At 38.6% G+C, this 21,654-nt stretch overlaps 1 protein-coding gene across 14 annotated transcripts in view; it reads right to left on the reverse strand.

Annotated features, from left to right (window-relative positions):
- Nucleotides 1–13,006, reverse strand: part of COBLL1 (cordon-bleu WH2 repeat protein like 1) — a 159,706-nt gene extending 146,700 nt beyond the window's left edge. For 6 of the 14 annotated variants that reach the window (XM_067026207.1, XM_059052377.2, XM_059052376.2 and 3 more), the window contains exons 1-2: nt 12,763–12,895; nt 11,979–12,093 (exon numbers count right to left, since the gene is read on the reverse strand). In XM_067026207.1, the coding sequence (XP_066882308.1) occupies nt 11,979–12,093; nt 12,763–12,772 (125 nt within the window). In that variant the 5' untranslated portion in view covers nt 12,773–12,895. Of the gene's footprint in view, nt 1–11,978; nt 12,277–12,762 lie in introns of those variants that run through there. The other 8 variants (XM_067026203.1, XM_067026201.1, XM_067026212.1 and 5 more) reach the window with 6 other exon arrangements.
- Nucleotides 13,007–21,654: the final 8,648 nt, after the last annotated feature.

Raw genomic sequence — 21,654 nt, forward strand, 5'->3', positions numbered from 1 at the left:
ATCTTTAATCATTTAGTGATCATCAAGCATGTGCTAAGAACCACATGGAATTAAGAAGTATGTGAGCGGGGGGTGGGGGAGAGAGAGAGAGAGAGAGAGAGAGAGAGAGAGAGAGAGAGAGAGAGAGAGAGAGAGAGAGAGAGATGAGGTTAACTCCAAGTTATTCAGCCAGAAGTGAATCTTCATGCCCATGAAAAGGTACAAAATTGTTCATAGCAGCTTTGTTCCTAAGAGCTAAAAACTTTAAAAGGCCCGAATGTCTATAAATATAATAAAAATATATACTTATATAATGGAATATTACACAGCAGTGAAAAAGAATGAACTACTGCTAACTTTAAAAAAAATGGATGAATCTCACAGGCATAATGTTGAACAAAGGAAATTAGACATAAAAGAATGATTTGATTTCATTTATATGAAGTTTAAGAATAACCAAAACTAATCTATTGTGATGGAGGTCAGAATAGTGGTTACCTTTGGGAAGTACTGCTGAAGAGAGAGCAAGAGGGAGGACTCTAAGCTGCTAGAAGTATTCCATATTTTGATCTGATTGGTAATTACATGTTTATGTATGTATTAACACAAATTCATTGAGCTGTTTGATTTCTGCACTTTATGGTATCCAACTTTTTTAGTCCTATAAAATTTAAAAACAGAATATGATCTCCACTTTTTAGGGTTTCACAATCTAGTTAATTTGATCAAACATATTGGGAATGAGTATTAGTACAATAGATTGTATACTGCTTAAAGGATGCTAAAATGATCACTTATTAACAGCAAAGGGGGAAGAGACAGAGAAATAAATCCAAGTATCCATCAATAAGGGACTGGTTATATAAATTATGTTCATCCCTACAAAGACATAATACACAACTATGAGGGAAAAATAGAGCCCATTATGTAATAAAATGGAATAAAACACAAGTTATATTATTAAGGGAAAAACAAAGTACCACAAACTGTGTATAAAAGAGTAAGAAACAATATGCATCCACACACCCATTTGCTCCTGACTGTAAGGAAATGCTCTGTCCAGTGGAGTAGCCACCAGCCCCATGAGGCTTTTCAGCACTGGAGATATGGCTGATGTGACTAAGAAAATAAAATTTAAATTTTACGTAATTTATTTAAATTTCAAATCTGACAGTGGAAAATATTTTTGTTGGTAAAGATAACTTCATTGTTTTGTAGAATTAGAAGCATGTTAACCACTGCATTGTATAATATATCATTTAAATTGAATTTTTAAATCTAGTTCCTAGAAAATTTAAAATTACATTTGTGGCTCACATTATATTTCCATTAGACAGCACTGGTACAGAGTACCCTATAAGGATTTGTAAGGACTGTAACATTGATTGCTCTGGGGAGAAAACCTGGTGAATAGGAAGCAAAGGGTATAGGGGGGAGATCTCTCACTATTTTGTCATTTTTCTCTTTTGAATTCTGTGCCATTTGAATATATTGCCTATTAGAAAAATAATAAATAAAATGATGTGACCTATAAAGAGAATAATTGTCATTGGCATAACTATCAATTCACTTTGGATGGAATCTCTCCCCTCAAAAAACATACATGGTACTTTTGAAGAGGTTGTATACAGCTTGGGGCACAAAATCCTTTCTAATAACCTAAGATCACAGAAGTGCTTCACAAACTAATGGTACCAGAGTGACCAACTGAACATAAGAGATAAAGACTTCAAACCTCAAATGGCTAGTTTAGTGCCAGCACAGTCTAGCAATTTTGCACCACTGCCTCTTCCTCTGCAATCAGAGACTGTTCTGCTTTTCATTTTTCCATCATTGAATATATTTTGCCTGTTTTCCTGTTCCTTTCTTCACCTACATCCCCAAATAATAAAATTGTAATTATCTCTACATTTCCATTTAGCTCAGCATGCAACTACTTGGCTAACCAAAGAAGAAAAAATGCCAGGAAAATTCTCCCCTTCACACCAATGAAATTTAATTTTTTTCCATAAAACAACAGTGTAAAAACATAAGCAGATCACAAATGGCTCAAGGAAAGGGAGTAATGAGTATTATATACACAACTGAGATACACTTAATGTATTTAAATATAAAATTAAAAAATACAAATTGCATACAAGGTATTACCATTTCTCCCAAATTTTCCCACTTCAAGAATAAACACTTTGAACATTTTTTCTGCATTGACATAGCCAATTTTAGAACTTTAAATGCATATGGCAATGAAAACTGTCTCGTTAGCAGCGTTCATTTTAAGCTGGTTGGTTCTCTAGGATTCAAGGAAGAAAAAAGCCTCCATTCTCAACTCCTAAAGGCTCCCCTCCTTTTCTCACATGCTCTCCTTCAACTTCCACAAGAAAGTCTGACACAGGGCTGCATTGGTGAGTATCATTCTGAGGAAATGCCCCCAGGGCCACAGAGATAATGTGTGCATCGCTCAGGCCCTGAGACAGGCCCTCACCAGTCGCAGGAATCATGTGCGGGAATGAACAATGATCACCATTAAACAGAGGCTTCGACTAGGTATGATTTGAGAGCATGGCATTCTAAATAACCTTTAACCAGTAAAACAAAATGGCTAAGTGCCAGAATTTTTAAAAATTGTTTCTTAAAAAAAAAAAATTGTTTCTTGACCAGAAATCTTATGATATTCCCTGTGAAGAACGGTAAGTGGTAAACATGTCGACAATGAAATTAAATAGCTACCACTGTACTACACCCTGCCTCCTACACTGTGTGGGCCTTCAGCCATAGCGCATCACTTCTGAGTGCTCCAAGGCTACTCCTTTAAATCCAATGGTACTTGGGATATTTTTGTGTTCAAACCATTACAATTATCTGTGGAGTTCCAGAAACTTGGTCTCTACCTTGCCTAGGTTTTACAGTGATACAAGGAAACTGGGAATGCCCCAAATCCATGATATTCAAACATGCAATACTGCCAACTTCAACTTTTGATGTGCTTAATACCTGGAAGAATACGAAAATGATAGCAAATATTCATTCAACCCTTCAGATAACTTACAGAACTGCCACTAAATCGAGCTTGCATAATCTGCTTAGTGTCCTAATTATGAGTTAACTTAGTAACTATGAGTCACACAAAAACAAAAGTCCCAAAGTGTTGCACACCAAATATATATATACATATATATGTATGTATATATACATATGAAATGCTGAATTTGATTAGGAAACTCTAAAAATGTCTGTAAGTGTGTACATTCTGGGATATACCGCTTATAAGCACTAGATTAGTTGGAAACAGGTTCCTAGGCTTCACAAACTTACCACCACAAACTTCGGGACTACATTTTCTTAGCATCATCTAAGAGTGAATTTCCTATGTATTTCTACATACATACAGGATCACAAACAGATGAACAGATGATATTAACTACTCTTAGACATTGCTCCTTTCAGACCAGACTGTATTTCAAAAATAATATATGGTAAACTAGAGTAAATTACAGGTTGGAATAGGTTCTAGATACAAAATTTGTCCTATTTAAATGTAAGGGAAAAATCAGCATTATTTCCCCTTAGATAACTAGTGTTAAATATTTTTTATTGAAATGAAGTCACACCTAACTTTCCTAGGTGGGGGGAAGTTCACAGGTAATTAACTAACACAGTCAAACTTATCCTCTTTTAGAGAAAGAGAAAACTGAAGAAAGAAGACTGGTAGTCTAGGATCACAACCCAAAGTGTAAAAATTAGCTTCTTTCCACACGCCAACATTCTTTGCCACTTTCAGCTTTGCTCTCCTGAAGCATAGCAAAAACAATTTTTGCTTTAAATTGAAGCATCTAATTGCTCTCTGGGAATGGGCACATTACGTAGAAACAAAAGATAGGAAGAAACCACTCTCATAACCTGGTAGGACACTTTGCTCAGTAGTTTTGCGGCCAATGACTAACAGAATCATGAACACCTGAGAATAATGAAGCTGCCTCAGACCACGAAACACAGATGCTGTCCTGTAAGACACGGACCCTGTCTCTTCCCTAATTCTCCTAGAGCAGGGATACCTGACTATCAGGCATAAAAAGAAGAGACAAAGAAAGGGTTGCTCCTCTCTCTGCCACTTCTACTTTGTGTATCACATGCATCCACTTTAGCACAAAGAAGATAAATCAATTCAATGGCTCTTATAATTATCCTGACTACTGTGGACTCAATTGGTCTAGAAACTACAGCACATCCATCAGACATGGGAATGGCAAGGCGGCAGCCATTTTCGGATTTAGCAACTCAATTTCCTGTCTTTCTAGCACAACTGAACTGATACATGACTGTAGCAGCTGTTAAAACTGGCTATTCCCCTTGGGATTATCTAATACTTCTTCACTTCCGCTTTTCCAGGGACAATAGTATGTGTGAATGTGCATGTAATAACACGTGTGCAGGTTAAAGAGACTAAAGTCCTCAAGGACTGGTGATAAATGGTCCACCTAGATTTGAGCATCTTAACTCTATTTCCTTACAAATATATATTGGCGTAAGAACAGACGCTGCAATGGTAGGCTCCAAAGTGAAATGGTGTATTTAATTTTTAAAAATACAACAACATGCACACAAAGTAGTTTTAATCTCAAATCAATTACAATGAGAAACAATGCACTTTTTCCAATGATATTATCATTTAAAAAACATATTCTGATTCCTTTGGCATTCAACCCTATTTAAAATCAAGCTACAGCCCACACAAGAAAATCAGAATCATTATTTCAAAAGTACAACCACATTTTGGACCCAAAATGATACTACTGTATCTCAGGTTCTTTTTCAACCTCACTTCAGAGGCTTGCCTCTGAACCACTTGCGTTATTTTGCAAAATCAAATCCCACCAAATATGGATGGCATTTTCACTCTTTTAATTCCATCCAAAGTAATTTTCTACAAGCCTGAGGCAATTACAAAGGAAAACCTCTGTCCTATTAACCCATACTCTCTTTTATAAAGTGATTATTTATATTATCTCTAAAGCTCTGCTTTCAGTGGGGGAGGGCATTCCATAGGAAGGGAACAAGAGTACCTAAAGGAAATGAAAATGAGGCATTCAGAGGTCATTCTTCTTCCTGCTCACCTAGCACCTCCATCCTCACTACCTCACAACCACAAACCTGAAAGTCTTGATGGGGCTACATTTTTTTTTCTAGAGAGTAGAGGTTAAGAAAACAACTCAGTTCTGTAGTGTACTGTGCTTCCCACCAAATTCCTGAAGGCCTGTCTCTGAACTGTAAGCCTGAGCTGAGCTATACAGCATGAAAAGGCACAGATATAATCAGAATATTGCCCAGTACGGGGCACCACACATACTGGAAACCCAAATATCTTCATTTATTCCCTGTGAAACTTGGAAATTATGATCTTTGTAAAGATATATAACTATTTAAAATATAGTAAAAGTTACAAATAAGCTTTCTATGAGTTGAGCTTAAACTACTTCTCTTGCCATTGCATTCTTTGCTTTCGTAATGAGATGATCATCTCAATTAAAGCATTTTCTTTGTCAAACTACTCCACAATTCAACTCCGCAGGTTTTTTTTAATGTACAAAGTCAATAAATAGTTTTAACTTATTTAAATTTATAAACAGCAATGTGAACTTAAAGTATACGGGGCACAAAAACAAGCTCACTCTAGCATTTTTCTAAAGACTAGTCAGTCTTTGAGAGTCTTTTCTAAGGGATTCATTCCTCAGATATGAAGTTTGTATGCAAAACTGAAGACATTTGGCCCTTATAAATAGTCATGGGAAACTTCTTTCTCCCATACTTTTAGTTTGTTTTTACTGTAACAGATGGGAAAAAAATTTAGCAAAGTCATAAAGGTCTTCTAATAACTGTCACCCTAATGTTAGAGCACTAAAATCTTAAGGATATGAAATATCTTTAAGAGTAACAACAAAAACACTTGCTGAAAACTATAAAGACAGTTTGCTTAACTCATAAAATAGGTATAGGCTGAAAAAACTAGATAGGAATTCCTTCTACCTTTGGTCCAGCTTCTCCTAGGCACATTTGGTTCTAAACACTTTAATCATATAATGACCAAATGACCAAAAATGACCTCAGTCATTTTTCTTGAAAGTGTCTCCAGCACAAGTTTAGAATTTCTCTTTAAAATATATTCTGATATCAAATAAATGTTAAAATTCTACATGGCTTGCCAACAAGCCAAGCCTAAGTCTTCACCTAGGGAAAAAAAAAACGGCCACTAATCACCATTCTGCAAAATCTCTTACTATATGTTTGCTTTATGCAAACAAAATATCATTTTGTTCTAATTTATATTGAAGTTCAATACTTATATGTCCCCCCCCCACAGTAAATAGATTTTGAATTAAATAATCAGTACTTCACTTACAAATTTCATAAGTTGGCCCATGGGATCAGCAAACTTGTATATGGACAGAGGGCAAATATCTTTCGCTTACAGGCCATAATATCTCTGCCTGGACTACTCAACATAATATGAAAGCAGCCATAAACAATATGCAAATGAGTGGGTATGGCTGTGTGCCAATAAAACCCTTTACAAAGACAAGTAGAGGATAAGGGGTTAATATCCAGAATATGTAGAAAATTCCTAAAACTCAACAACCATAAAAAGCAAACCCAATTGAAACATAGGGAAAGGACTTGAATGGACATTTCTCAAAAGAAGATATACAAATGGCCAATAAGCACATGATCTGATGCTCAATATCACTAATCACTAGGGAACTGCAAATCAAAACTACAATGAGATACCACCTCACACATATTAGGATGGCTGCCGTCAAAAAATAAAATAAAATAAAATAACAAGTGTTGGCACAGATGTGGAGAAACCAGATGCCTTGAGCACTGTTTTGGGGAATGTAACATGGTACAGCTGCTATGGAAAACAGTATGGCAGTCCTCAAAAAAATATTAAAAATAGGATGACCATATGATCCAGCAATTCTACTTTAAAAGAATTTAAAGCAGGGTCCCAAGAGATATTTGAACACCCATGTTCCTAGCAGCATTATTCACAACAGCTAAAATACGGGAAGCAACCTGTGTCCATTGACAGATAAATGGATAAGCAAAATGTGGAATGCTATTCAGCCTCAAAGAGGAAGTAAATTCTGATATATGATACAACATGGATGAACTCTGTGGATATTATAATAAATGAAATAATCCAGTCACAAGAAGACAAAGCCTGTTCGATTCCACTTATATGAGGTAACCAGAGTGGTCAAAAATCATACAGATAAAAAGTAGAACAGTGGATGCCGGGGCTGGGGGGAGAGGAGAATGGAGAGTTAGTGTTTAATGGGTACAGAGTTTCAGTTATGCAAGATGAAAAGAGTTCTGGAGATGGATGGTGATGACAGTTGCACAACAATGTTAATGTACTTAATACCACTGAACTATACACTTAAAAACGGTTAACATGGTAAATTTTATGTAAATTACACCACAATTTTAAAAATTGGAGAAAAGAAAAAAGACGAACAGGTGGAGGGCCCATTTCAACCTTCTGGACATAGTTTGCTCAGCCAAAGTTTGCTGACCAATGAGCTAGGATACTGCATTTTAAGTCCTAAGCATATCCATAATATGCTTTTAAAGTTAATATCAAAGTACCACTTCTACACTAACAGCACCTTCCCTCCTTTTTCTTCCTGCATAGTTACAGATAGTTTTTTTAAATTAAGCTCTTAAGACCAGAAGCCAATCTCCCAGTGCCTAAAACGTGTTTTATATAAAATAAGGGCTCACAAGTTTTGACTAATTAATTATATAAGAGAAGTTGTCTCAATAACATAAAGCTTGGCATTTATTAGTATATAAATACAACTGGCACTTCAATAATAAGGTTAGGTGATAATGTTATTAAATTATCCTCTAACACATTCAGAGGACATTAGACTTTGAACGAAATGTCTAGCACTGTCTTAATAAACAATTTCATTTGTCTTATTTGGTCAAAAATCCTACTTTTGAAATTAAGCTATAATAAATTTAATAGTTGCCTAAGAGCAAAAATAAGTACAGCTATGACAATGTCATCTGACAAAATGGCATCAGTTAACTGTTACATTAAATCATCCTAAACACATGAAAATGTTAATTATGACTTTAAAGAAATAATTAAGTTCCTTTTAAATGCTAGGCATTGAGGTTTTTTTATATGCATTTGATTTTGTAGGTTTTTAAAAATATACTATAAATATAATTTTAAGAAGAATCAAGACAATGCATCTATAAAGCCTCTTTAAATAATCCATTCAGTATAATGCATGGTAGCAAACATCCTGGGTAACAGGCCTAGTGATGGAAGAGCACAGGTTTGGGTATCAGACCTTGTTTCTATTATTCTTGCATCCCTTAGTGTTGTATGGCCTTGAGTGTGTAAATTAAGCTCTCTGAGCCTCAGTTCCAAAATTATAAAATGGAGTTAACATACTTCCTCAAAAAGTAGTAAAAAAAAAAAAAAAAAAAATTATTTTTTAAACAGTACCGTAGAGCACCTGAATGGAATCTTTCAAAAGGCAAAATAAAGCTGAAAGTTAGTCTTGAGTTTCCTAAAAATGCTAAATAGTAGCCTCCATTCCATTTGTGGCTTCATCTCCATTTCAGCTGGAGATAACCGACTTAATCAATGGTTCTCAGATCTGGCTGCATATGAGAATCACCTAGCAACACTTTAAAATTCTCCATGCCCTTGTCCCCTCTCAGGCCAATTAAAATTAGAATAGGTAGGAGTGTGAGAGCATGGGTATTTGTTTTAAAGATACTCAGGTGATTATGTTGAAACCTCAGCTAAGGCATTCAACTTCTAAGTAGCCAGTAAATGTTAGCTAACAAGAACTCAGTTTACACAATCAGTACAACTTTAGAACCAATAATGCATCCAAATAAAAGCTTAAGAAAGCAGCTGCTAAATCATTTCTTAATTTTTACTATGCCTTCAATTAACTCCATAGTTATAATTCTGCAAAATTATAAAGAAATAGGCTTTTATACCTGAACCATGCCCAATCATTTGTTTCAGAATCAAACCACTAAGGTCCCTCAAAGCAAGGGCAACTACACTTTTGACATTTACATTTCAAAGAGTTAAAAATATATATCTCGGGACTTCCCTGATGGCTCAGTGGTTAAGAATCCGCCTGCCAATGCAGGGGACACGGTTTGATCCCTGGTCGGGGAAGACTCCACATGCCGCGGAGTAACTAAGCCCCTGCGCCACAACTACTAAAGCCCACATGCCCTAGATCCCATGCTCTGCAACGAGAAGCCACCGCACTGAGAAAAGCCCATGCACCTCAATGAAGAGGAGCCCCATTTCGCAGCAACTAGAGAAAGCCTGAACGAAGCAACGAAGACCCAACACAGAAGAAAAATAAATATATATATATTCTACCATTAAAAAAATATATGTGTGTTTTGGCAAGTAAAAGCACTAGTAGTTCTAAAGATAATGTACTCAGATGAAATTTATCATATTGTGGTCTGGAAAAGCTTAAAAGCAATTAGTGCACTGAACTAGGCAACTAACATCCTGGGTTTTCCTTCAGGTTTTGCCACTAATTTGCTCTGGGCCTTCTGTAAAAATCACTGTGTCTGTGCTTCAGATTCTTATTTGTAAAATAAGGAGTTGCACTAAATTTCTTTAAAATGACATGTTACAAGGATGTAAAACTTGGAAAATTACATAGACAGATTCTTTAGAGCAGTAATATCCAAGGATAACCTCTAAAGTAGGCCTTATAGGCTATTAATGAGTCATGATTTAATTAGTTTTATAGTAAAGAATTTACTTTCCAAACCTAACATTTTATTATAACATATTGATTGGGACTGCTTCCTGCCACCCCCCAAAGCCTCATATCTAGGATAATTCTTGTTTCTCACAATTAAAACCTTTTTAATGTTCTGGGGTTTTGAGAAAAAGAACAGTAATGTTGAATAATGAATATTCAACAAATATTATATAATAGGCACTTGGGATATGCCAAAGGGACAAGACTGACAAGTGAAAGAAGACAAAGTAGAGAAGTAATTTTTTTTTTTAATGTTTATACCTTTCAGATATTGTTAACGTATCTGAATAATGCAAAGTAAAATGATACCGGGGGGTTATTTCAGATAAGATGTTGAAGCATTTTTCCACATGTCTCTCCTTAAATTTGGAGAGGGAAAGGCAAATTTCTAAAAAGTATTTTCCTCATATTTGAGAAATTAGATAAAGCAGTTTTGTACATTCTTTTGAAGCAAAGAATTTCGGTTTAACCTTTAAATCCTCGAAAGTAAAATCCAAAGTGTCTTACTATAGTTGTGCTTATCACTAGAAAGCTCTTTCCATTTCCTTCATGTCAGAGCCATCTGTCACCTATTTTACTCACAAGTATTATATGATTTCTAAACATCCAAGTGTATTAGTGTATTTTGTGTATATGCATATGCTGGGTTCTTTTTCTTTTTCTTTTAAATAGTACCTAATCTAATCCATTTTTAAATCCACCAGTCTAATACTATCTTATTTTGGGGTACCTGAATACATTTCAGTATTCCTGCAGCTCCATTTAGAGGTCCATGCTTTTATAATTAATATCTTCCTGCCAATGTATTTCTTTCCTCATACATCCTAATGTGATAATATATGAAAGAATATATGAAAATATCTAAATAATGAAAAAACTGGGGAAAGAATAGAAACGGAAGTCAACAGAAATATGGCTATTTGCAGAGGGGAGAAGATAACTAACTGGAACAAAATGAAAGAATTAATTCATACACTACATGTTCCTCTACGTAAGCATTATACTAAATATCTTTTATATTAGTCATGTTGCTTTGAGACTTTTCCATGTTTCCTCTAGACCATGTTCGCATGGTCTCTGATGAATAAACATGCTGTGACTTGCTTCTAAGGAAACGTGTGTCATGTTCCAGGGAAAAATGACTTCTCTACTCTCAAATCAGGAAAACTGTACAAATCTCATTCATTAGCTACAAAGTCGCTTTTTCCTTAACGTTTCTTTTCCGAAATGTTCATATTCTCTTGAGTGAATTTCTGTGCTCGGATTAACTATCAGAAAAGACATTGAGTTGGGGGAACACCTGTAGGAAAAAGTTACACTTCACCAAAGGGTTTTCCCACTTCAGGAGCTCAACTAGCGCCCATGTTAAGCCTTCACTGTTTACCAAGACGAAGGTTATTTTCAGGTTCTTCCCATCTCTTGCAGAACTACCAGTTCTCATTACTATTTACCCAAACGCTTAGCAAGGTGATTATTAGCATATCTGGCAGGAAGACGTGCTCCATTTAATATTAACTCACCATGTGACAGCCCTTTCCACTCCAATCTCTCCTAAACATGTGAGGATACGAAGAAAAGTAATCAAGAAAAGTAATCGTGTTGGCGGTCTGACTCTGCGCTAGGCTTTGGCACTAGCAATTGGCCACAATCAGAGGCGCGCACCCGGCCATGTCCCGGAACTGTCATGCGGGCTGACAGCTGGCACACCTTCCTGTCGCCCTCCACCGTCTCGCAGAAAGCCCCTTCCTTACATTCACCTTGACACTGCTCACCTGCTGGGCCTCAGCCCCCGGCCAAGGAAACTGTTTTCCCCTTCCCAGGAGCTCACTAACAGGTATCTTCCGCCGCTCGCCCAGAGCCCCAACAAGGGGCCCTTTGTTACCATTTTTGCTCCTGGACTCCTTACCCAATTCCTGGCATTCAGCTGCCCTTCAGCAACTCAGAGCAGCCCCGGTAGGAAAGCAATCAAAAACTACCCGAGTCCCCATCCCGAGAGGCCTCCTAGGAGGCCGGGAGGAAGCAGCCTCGTCGTCCGCGTGTCCTACGGCGGGTGAATCTGGCCGCCGGCGGGGAGGCGACCTGCCAGCCAGGTGACCGGGTGGAGGCCCGGCTGCCCTCGCCCTCGCCCTCCCCGGTGAGCGGCGGCGTGGAGCGGCGCTCGAGGCTTACCCTGCGGGGGTAGCCGGCGGGAGAGCCGCCGGGACGTCCTGCGCGCGCTGGGCTCGGCCGTCCATCGCCCTGCGGGGCGCTGCGCGGGCTCCGACTCCGAGGCGGCGCGTCACTGCTGGAGTGGGAGAGGCCGGCGGGTCAGGGCGGGACGCACGCTTTCCCGAGGCCTGAACGGGGCTGGCCGCGCGTCAAGAGCCCGCCCGAGCCGCCCCCAGCCCAGGACCAGCCCGCCCGCCTCCCGGGTGCGCTTCCACCTGCGGGCCCGGCTCCCAGCCCGCGGGCAGCGCCGCCGGCGGATCTAGCGGCTGCCGGGAGCCGCGGCAGCTGGAGGCGGCGCTGCAGCCCCCGCCCCGTGGGGTTACTGGGTAGCCATTTGGCGCCTCTTGGGGAGGGAGCGGAGCTATCCAGGCTGGAAGGAGGAGGAGCGGGGCGAGGGGCGAGGCGCACAGGCACTGCCGCCAAGGCGGCAGCGCGATCCCGGGCTTCTCAAACAAAACGCCCTGGGAAAACTCTTCGCAAAGAAAAGTTGGGAGGGCTCCTTTCTCTTTTCCCACCCAGGGCTCCTACTTTCTTTTCAAAAGGAAACAGTGGCTCCCTGTTCTCTCCCGCGGCTTCCTCTCCCACTCTTTCCTCCCCCGGCCCGCGCGCTCGCATTCGGCTCTCAAGCCGGGACTGGGAGGAAGGTGAAAGCGGCAGCCTCTCCGCGAGCTCAGCCCAGCGCCTCCCCTACCCCGCGGGCGGGTGCCGGGCGCGATGGAGCCTCTCCCCGGGCCGGCTGACTCACCCTGCCCCATTTCCCTCCCCGGAGCCCAGGAGATTGCAGCTGTCTCCGCCGGACCTCCACCCAGAAGTGGCGACGGGGCTCGGCGGCATCGGAGCGAGACAGGCAGCGAGCCGGAGAAAGAAACGGGGCGGGGGTGGGCGAGCACCGAGTGGTAACTTCCTTCCCTCGGGGCTTTGGGGTCCAGCTGGGGAAGCCGAACGGAAAGGACGCTCCCGCGCAGCGTGTTCCCATTCCCACCGCTAGGGCGTCGCTTCGGGAAGCCCGGCGCGCCCCAGCCTTACAGGTGGGGAGAAAGGGGGGGTACCTGCCCGGCGAGGAGCGGAGGGGAGGACCCGAGCGCCGCGGAAGTGCCGGGAGAAACTGGCGGAACGGGGCCTGCAGCTTGCTCTCCCTGCAGTCTGACCTTCCCCGTCCAGGGTGCTTCTCCCTCCCCCAACCTGACCGCTAAGGTTGCTATTCTGTTAGAAGCACACCTGTGACACTGTGATCTTTCTAATTGGTGGCAGGTTTACGGTTGCCCTGTCTTCAGACGTATATGTCTTTCTTTCTTTCTTTCTTTTAAGCCTGTAACAGCTGTGACCGGACAATAATATGTCTGATGACAATCTGTAAACTAGGAATCGAATGATAGGTTTTATACACCTCTTGAAAGTTTTACGGGAAGAAAGGAATCCCTTAGACACAAACGTGTACTTGTTTTTACGTTTTAGTTCCCACGTGCATGCTCTTTACGTGATTCTTTAACACCTGACAAACAGGTATATTTGTATACCTTTACGTTGTACGTGCCAGTTGTTGTAAGGTGCAAGCCATTTTTGATGGGTCCAAAAGCTTGCGTTCAGAAAAAATAACGTGAAATAAATTAACTTTACGGTTTAAAAATTAAAATATTTCAATAAACTGTAGTAGAGAGGTTAAGTGAAAGAGCGCCTGTGGTATTAGCATCATGTAACACATCTGTTTTGGCCCCTTCAGCCAGTTGATAGAATAATATTTGGTAGGTGGTAAAAATTAAATTGATACTTGGGACCAATGCTTGACTAAATGCTCTTTAAGGTATATATCCATTGTAGCAACCAAAAAGATTGCTGAAACGAAGTAACATACTAAATACTTAGTAAATGCCGTTTGTCTCTTATGGACAGACATCAGTATTTATTCCTTCCTGTGCATAATATATGCCTTTCAGTGTATCTCTACGTATGAAAAGGAAAAAAAAGTAGCTTAATTGGATTACAATATCAGAACCATATATGAAAAAGTTGCTTTTTAATATTTTACTTAATATTAATCAAATCAGTTCATCTAAATCCGTCTGGATTTTAGTCTAAACACAGTTTAAACAATTTCATGAATCGGTTATGCCTCTGAATGACTAGTTTTTACAGTTGCTCACACAGACAATAATGTAAACATTGAGTAATAGTGAAACTACTTAAAGTCTGCAGCTTTCAATCACCAGATGAAGATTAAACTTTAGTTTCAGACTTAATTTATGGCATGCTAGTAATTTTATTAACTCCATTAGTCTAATCTGACCATAAAATCCTAGCATAACATTTCATAACTGCTGAAGGCATTTGGAGTGCTTACCCATTTTTTCTGTCCTCTTTCTGGTTTTAGGTGTAGGGGAGGATTATACTCTCCACCCCACTGAAATTAGGTATCATGATGTAACTTGCTTTAGTAAGTAAATGTGAGCAGACAAGAAATGTTTCATTTCCTGGTAGAATCACTTAAGGGCCAGTGCTGGATTTTCTATGCTCTCTTCCCTTGCTGCTGCAATCATGGAAGTTTATATTAAGATGGAGGTGGCACAGGACTGAAGGATCCTGGCATGCTGTACAATAGTACAATCCTGAGCACAGCTGTCCTGGAGAGCCCAGAACCTACAACAGAATCTGCATAAAGCAAGAAATAAACTTGTGTTGGGGTAAACTTCTAAAATATTGGAGTGATTTGTTGTCCAGCATTACTTAGCCTACCTTAGATATAATTTTATTTGACAACTTTCCGAATCCCTAATAGGCTAGGCTTGATGTTCTCATACGGTAGGCACTAAACTATCCCGCTGTAGTCTGCTGGTTACATAGTTCATTAGCAAAATAGTAATCAAAGTTGCTATAAATCTTTGTACGTGATAGTGGAAAACTATCCCCCCCCATCCATCCTTCCCTCTCCTTGTGATGACCTATTGCAAAATTGTCCAAGTTTCCAAGATTCTGCTCAATTTCTCTCTATTCGGAAATCTCCCTTGCCCACAACATCAATTTTTTTTTTTTTTTTTTTTTTTTTTTTTTGCGGTACGCGGGCCTCTCACTGTTGTGGCCTCTCCCGTTGCGGAGCGCAGGCTCTGGACGCGCAGGCTCAGCAGCCATGGCTCACGGGCCCAGCCGCTCCGCGGCAAGTGGGATCCTCCTGGACTGGGGCACGAACCCGTGTCCCCTGCATGGGCAGGCAGACCCCAACCACTGCGCCACCAGGGAAGCTCCATCAAATCATTTTTAATGCATGTGCTTAAGTGTTATATCCTCTGGAAGACTTTCTAGACTGCACATGGAGAATTAGCCCTTCCTTTTCTTAACCCCCTTTAGATTCTGCCAGAGGGCCTGGACTGCACATGGAGAATTAGCCCTTCCTTTTCTTAACCCCCTTTAGATTCTGCCAGGTGGCACCAGGCCCCATGACACTTCGTTTCAGTTACTCATTTACACAAGCAAAGAGTTGGAGTGCTTAAGGGGCCACATCTTATCCTTTGTGTCCTGAAAGGACAGCGCAGAATACCGGAAGCTCTCCATATATTTGTGGAATTAATTACGGAGTAAGGGAATCCTTAAGGACTCCACTCCTAGGGGACTTGTAAGAGGTGAGTGGGACCTCAAGTCACAGAAAGCCTTTTCAGTTCAGAGGGACCAGCAGACCATTTTAAACAGAACAGATAAAAGTTGAGTTTGTCCTAGTAGGGAGAGAAGATTTATTCTCCGCATGATTACCTGGTGGAGTTAGTTTCAAAATCACTACTGTCTATAAAGTAAAAATATAAATTACACTTTTCATGCCTCTGTGTTTGGATTTATGATTTTATTATCAAGTTATACCTTTTATTTTTATAATCAAACATTCTAGAGATTAAAAGTACAGAAATAGTGCTTTCTGGTCAATTTCAATGAGCTTTTAACTCATCAGATTTTATACTTTGAAACTTGGACAATCATTGAACTTCTTTTCATAATAGCCTTTTCAAATAGATTATATATTCATGAATTAAATTTTATTTCAATAAAGGGAATATTTATTGAATGTCTGCAATATGAAGCATTGTGCTAGGGAAACAAAAGATGGCAAAGATATTGCCTCTGCCCTGGAGGGGCTCACAGACCACTGGGATCATCAGTAATATTTTTGTGGCACTCAACCAAATGAAAGTTAAAGGAAACTGGTCAATAACCTGTAGGGGTCTCTACTTCTCTCCCAAAAGATAAATGTATTTTCAGTCCTACTTATCAAAAGAAGAAATGCCTGAGTTTAATATGCTATCTCGTATAAATGGCACTATATTTCTATATCATCATATACATTTCTAGGCAAAGACTCTCTTATTAATATGCATACTTTCCAGAATAAAGGTAAGGCCTGGAGAAACGTGCACAGGCATGCAGATGTGTAAAATATTTAGTACAATGGGCATGCAGGAGGGCCAAGTTTTCAGTGCCCATCCAAGTTCTAAGCTGCAGATTCAGATATGTGAACACCAAGTTGTCTAAAACCCACTTTCTCCTTCCCTCTTTAAGATGTCCTTTTGTCAAAGTGAATTTCTGTTTCTGGATTATGTAATCCGTTACTGATTGGCAGTAAATTTCTTACTCATTGGAAGAGAGTAAGCCCTTTTATGTCATTAAAGTATCAGTGCAGTTAAAAATACCCTCATGATTTAAAATTTAAACACCATTCAAATAATGGATATTTCCTCTCTTTAAAAAAAAAGGCTAAGGAGGAAAAATCAATTCAAATATGTATCTATTTGACATAATACAATTAACAAACTCTTGGTGTTTAGCATTTTAATATTGTCTATTAAATTATAACTGTAACTGGGAACTACATCTCTCCTTTTATAAGTCTTGAGCTTGGTAAACTCTTAATTGCTTGTCAGTTTCCATGTATCAAAATGTACAATTTTGAGCCAGGCAGCCACTGACTCTGGCTTTCCAGGCATAAAATCTAACAAGTCTCAGCACATTTCCTTCTGGCAAGGCTTGCCACCTGCTGGCCTGCCTTTTCTCTTGGGAGGCTGAGCATATGTGTGTGTGTGTGTGTGTGTGTGATTAACTAAGTACCACAGTGGTTAAGACCTCAGCCTCTGGAGCCAGGCAGATTTGAGTTCACATCCCTGGCTTGGCTACTTAGTTTCTGGGTGACATTGGGAGAGTTACTGTTCCTGGTAAAGAAAAAAAACACCAGTGCAGATAAAATCAGTGTCCAGGAAGGGTAATGGAGATCCTTTTCTTAAGAATGTTACAAATGGGAGCCACCTGTGTCTTGGGTAAGGCTCCGTTTATGAAGCAGAAGTCTTCCTGCTCCAAGCTGAGAGTTCTGGCTTTTTGTGCTTTTGATGATCTTGATCAAGTGACTCAACTAGGGAATCTTCAATTTCCTTATCGCTATAATGAGCCTATAAATATTCCATGGTCTTTGAGTTCTTTTTGTCTCTATCTATGCTGAGTAATCAAGCTCACTGTGTCAAAAACTATTGAATTTTTATATGTGGATGATTAATAACAAGACTTCGCATTGTAACACCTGAAAAACGCTTTCCTTTACTGACTCTACCTTGAGCCTTTCAAGAGCTTGCGGAGTCAGTCCTATCCCTACTTTACAGTTCTGAGAACAGAAGCAAGTGACATGCCCGAAGCTGCAAAACTAGTGAAGTAGCAAAACTAGGATCAAAAATTACTTCTTCTGGTTTCTATTTTTAAAATTTTTAGTCACACTACAGGTACCTTGCTGCAAGGATAGCACTTGAAAAAAAACGTCATACCACAGCAAATTAATGTTATTATGTAAACAACATGTTGAACATCTTTTCCCATCTCTGAACTCTAGGTCAGCTTTGAAGGTACTGGCTACCTAAACCTGCCTTGTTCCAAAGGACCCATTTTAGTATGGGGAGACTTTGAGATTGTGGATGTTTCCAGTTTCATCCAAGGAATATGAAGGTCTGGGAGGCAAAACACAAAAATTCAAGGATGATCAGAAATTCAGATGCATTCTGGAGTGAGCTACGCTTGACCAAAGAACAAAGTTGCTATAAAATATAAAATCTAGTTATTAATAATCCATGTTCTCCTGTGGGATCACAGAACCACTCAAGACACTCTGTACAGAATGGGAGTAAGTTGAAATAGATCCCTCTGTGTTCTTATCAAAAGCCATCCTGTGAAAGATTTTCAGCTAAATTAATTATACTATGTATTTTCCTCTACTTACAAGAAAAAAAAAAAAAATCTATCTGGGAACATGAAAGGCAGCCAGACAAGGAAAAGAAATCACAAAATGTATATTTAGGATACTGATATTATGATAGAAAACACTCACTACTGAACTCCATCTTGTGTATAGAGATTATCACACATATCAGGTATGTTTTTTAAATTTCTCTGAACATTAATTATTGGCTATTTTAGCTATTTCACCCTGGTGACTGAAATAGAAGTGGAAAGATGATAGGAAAGCAGAAAATGATGGAGTTATAAACTGACTGTATGTATGTGAGTGTGTCAACTTTGAGTCTTTTTTTTAAGTTTATTTAGTAAATGGAAAAAATAATACCTATTTCATTAACAGACTTAGCAGAATGTCTAGCATATAGAGGGCACACAGGAGCAGCTCTAGCCATACTAGTCTAAGTCTGCAATTAAAAAAGGACTAGAAGGAGCTTTGCAAATCACTGTTGACAGAAATAAAAAATTTTCTCCTGGGCTTATAGTATTATCAGACATCACAAGACAGGTAGAAGATAAGACTACTTGAATAAAGTGATTTTCTTATTTGGTATGTTTTTATATGATGACATATTTACAGGGATTATAATATATATTTTCTAGATCTTTACAATTTTTTGTTGTAATAAATAAAGTGGATGACTTTGGTCAGAAAGGAACAAATATTCTCATACAGAGATCTAGGAATGTTCTAAGTAAATAAAGAGTTATTTTGGGAATAAAAAAATGTAAAAGTGGGAGCTTCCCTGGTGGCGCAGTGGTTGAGAGTCGGCCTGCCGATGTAGGGGACTTGGGTTCGTGCCCCAGTCCGGGAAGATCCCACATGCCGCGGAGCCGCTGGGCCTGTGAGCCACGGCCGCTGAGCCTGCGCGTCCGGAGCCTGTGCTCCGCAGCGGGAGAGGCCACAACAGTGAGAGGCCCGCGTACCGCAAAAAAAAAAAAAGTAAAAGTGGGATTAAGATATTCTTTCCGAGGGTGCAAATGAAAATGATATACAAATCATTTTTAACATCTTAATTCTCTGATACATAGGAACTATTTATTATAATCAGTGGCCTTTTCTTTGGAATATTACTAAAACATAGTTTTACATCTGGCAAATGTAAGGCTACTTTTCTCTCTATATATTTTTATTTAAATTAAGTGTTGTCTCATAGCTCTGGGCATGATTCTTATCCATGTTACAAATTTTGCAATCAGTTAATGCATAAAACAAGATGAGCTATTGCAAACACTACTATTTCAACACCTAAGAGCTTCCTTCCAATTCTTTCTGAAATATCTCACCTTTTTTTTTTTCTTTCCCTAACGTTAGAGGAGGTTAAGGAATTTACAAGTAAGTTGGTAGAACATGGTAATGGTAGTTTTGGAATACAATCCTTCCATTTAAACTTTAAAGTCAAGTCAATTCAGTGAAGCTAGTAATTTTCTAATTATCATAGTTTTATTAGTGGGAGTTCATAATCCCATATCTGAAGGAAAATTTAGAAAATAATTTTGTAATTTTTAGCTTGTCCATCAGTAAGATGGTGATAAATTAGTATGATATTCTATGTTACAAGGTTTGAATTATGAATAAGTATTTTTTAAAAGTCTAACTGTAATAGATAGGGATCATACAATGTTAAATCTGAGAAAGACTTTAGAGATTGTCCACTCAAGCCACCCATTACATTTATTAGAAAACTGAGACATAAATAGGGCTGTCAGATTTTGCAGGAAGCCCAGTTAAATTTGAATTTCAGATAAACAATAGATAATTTTTGGCATAAGTATGTCCTATGCAATATTATTTATACTAAATAATTATTTGTTTTCCATTTGAAATTCCAGTTTAACTGGGTATCCTATGTTTTATCCAGCAGCCCTACCCACAGAAGTATCATAATTCTTTTCTTTTTGTTTTTTTGTTTTTTGGCCATGCCACACAGCATTCAGGATCTTAGTTCCCTGACCAGGGATTAAACCTGTGCCCCTTGCAGTGATGTCCTCCTAACCACTGGACCACCAGGGAATTCTATAATTCTTTTCAAAGCCTATACAGTTAACTATACACTGATGAAGGAATAGAATCTGAACAATTAAGGGGTTTACAGAAAAGTCTTACAAAGGATTAAGTTCTATAGTAGAATGTTTTAGAAAAGCAAAATAACCTTATGTCATAACCATAATTTTATAGGAAACTGAAAAGAATCGAATCATTTAAAATGGAAACCTTCGAATCTATTGACTCTGTTTATCAAGTTCTGAATTGCTTTATTCTCTTAGAATTTGAAAAGTGCTCACATTTAAAAATCAGAGTTTCTTTTTTTTAATTTTTGCTAAGACAAGAGTAGCTCAACTGGTCCTCACTATTAACCAGAACTGAATACCACCTATTCCTCTAAGCATGTTTTCTGAATTTGTCTAGTCGATGACTAAAGTAATTTTTAAGTGTCGTGAAATCTTAGTTATGAAAAACTAAGAATAATTTAGTATCTTATAGCTCTAGTCCGATCTAAACTTGATGTTTTAGATTGTTATCCCTTATTTTATAATATATTTTTATCATCACAAGCTACCTTTATTCATTTTTTCGGGTCACTTATAACAAATCCAAGACTTAAATAGCACTGACATGTTGTATATTAACCAGCCTCAGCTACAGAGAGGTAGACAGGAGTGTCACATGGGGGCTTCCTGGAAACTGAGGCAGGGCTCTTGAGTTTCCTTATGTAGTGAGGGCATGTGCCCCAAAGTTCTTACTTAGGCTTCTCCATTTCTCCTTGAGTAAATTTATCCTTTTCATATAGATCTCTAATCATCTCACATAAGTTTTCAAAATTATCAACATAAAGTTGATAATATCCTATTTGTTCAGTCTTGAAAAAAACTGTAGTTAAGTTGCATTTTTTTCATTCCAGATGTGTTTATTTGTCTTTCCTCTTTTATTCTTGTTAATCTTGCCAGAGGTATGTCAGTTTTATAAGACTTCTAAAATAATCAACTTTTGGCTTTGTTGATCCCCATTGCACATTTACTTCCAATTTTTTTTTCCAAAATTTTTAAATGTAATGCATTGCTCTGTGAAGTGGTTCCTGGGAAAAGGTCAAATTGGGGTTAGAAGTCAATTTATCAGGCATGTTATAGAGATGATACCTGCCCTGAGTGGGAAGTTGGACCAATGTTTTAGATACCCTTCAAATGTAAGAATCTTTGTTTTTGAGAGCTGTGTTATTTAGCAAAAGTAGTAGTTGTAGCTAACTCCAAATTATAATTTTTTTAATAATAGTATTCCTTAGAAATATGAAGTAAGAAAACATGGTAAAAAAATAAAAGATTTTATAGAGAATGAACTAGTGGTTACTGGTGGGGAGAGAGGGAGGAGGGGCAGGGGCAATATAGGAGTAGG

The sequence above is a fragment of the Kogia breviceps genome, chromosome 2, assembly GCF_026419965.1.
Source record: "Kogia breviceps isolate mKogBre1 chromosome 2, mKogBre1 haplotype 1, whole genome shotgun sequence".
Classification (NCBI taxonomy): Eukaryota; Metazoa; Chordata; class Mammalia; order Artiodactyla; family Physeteridae; genus Kogia; species Kogia breviceps.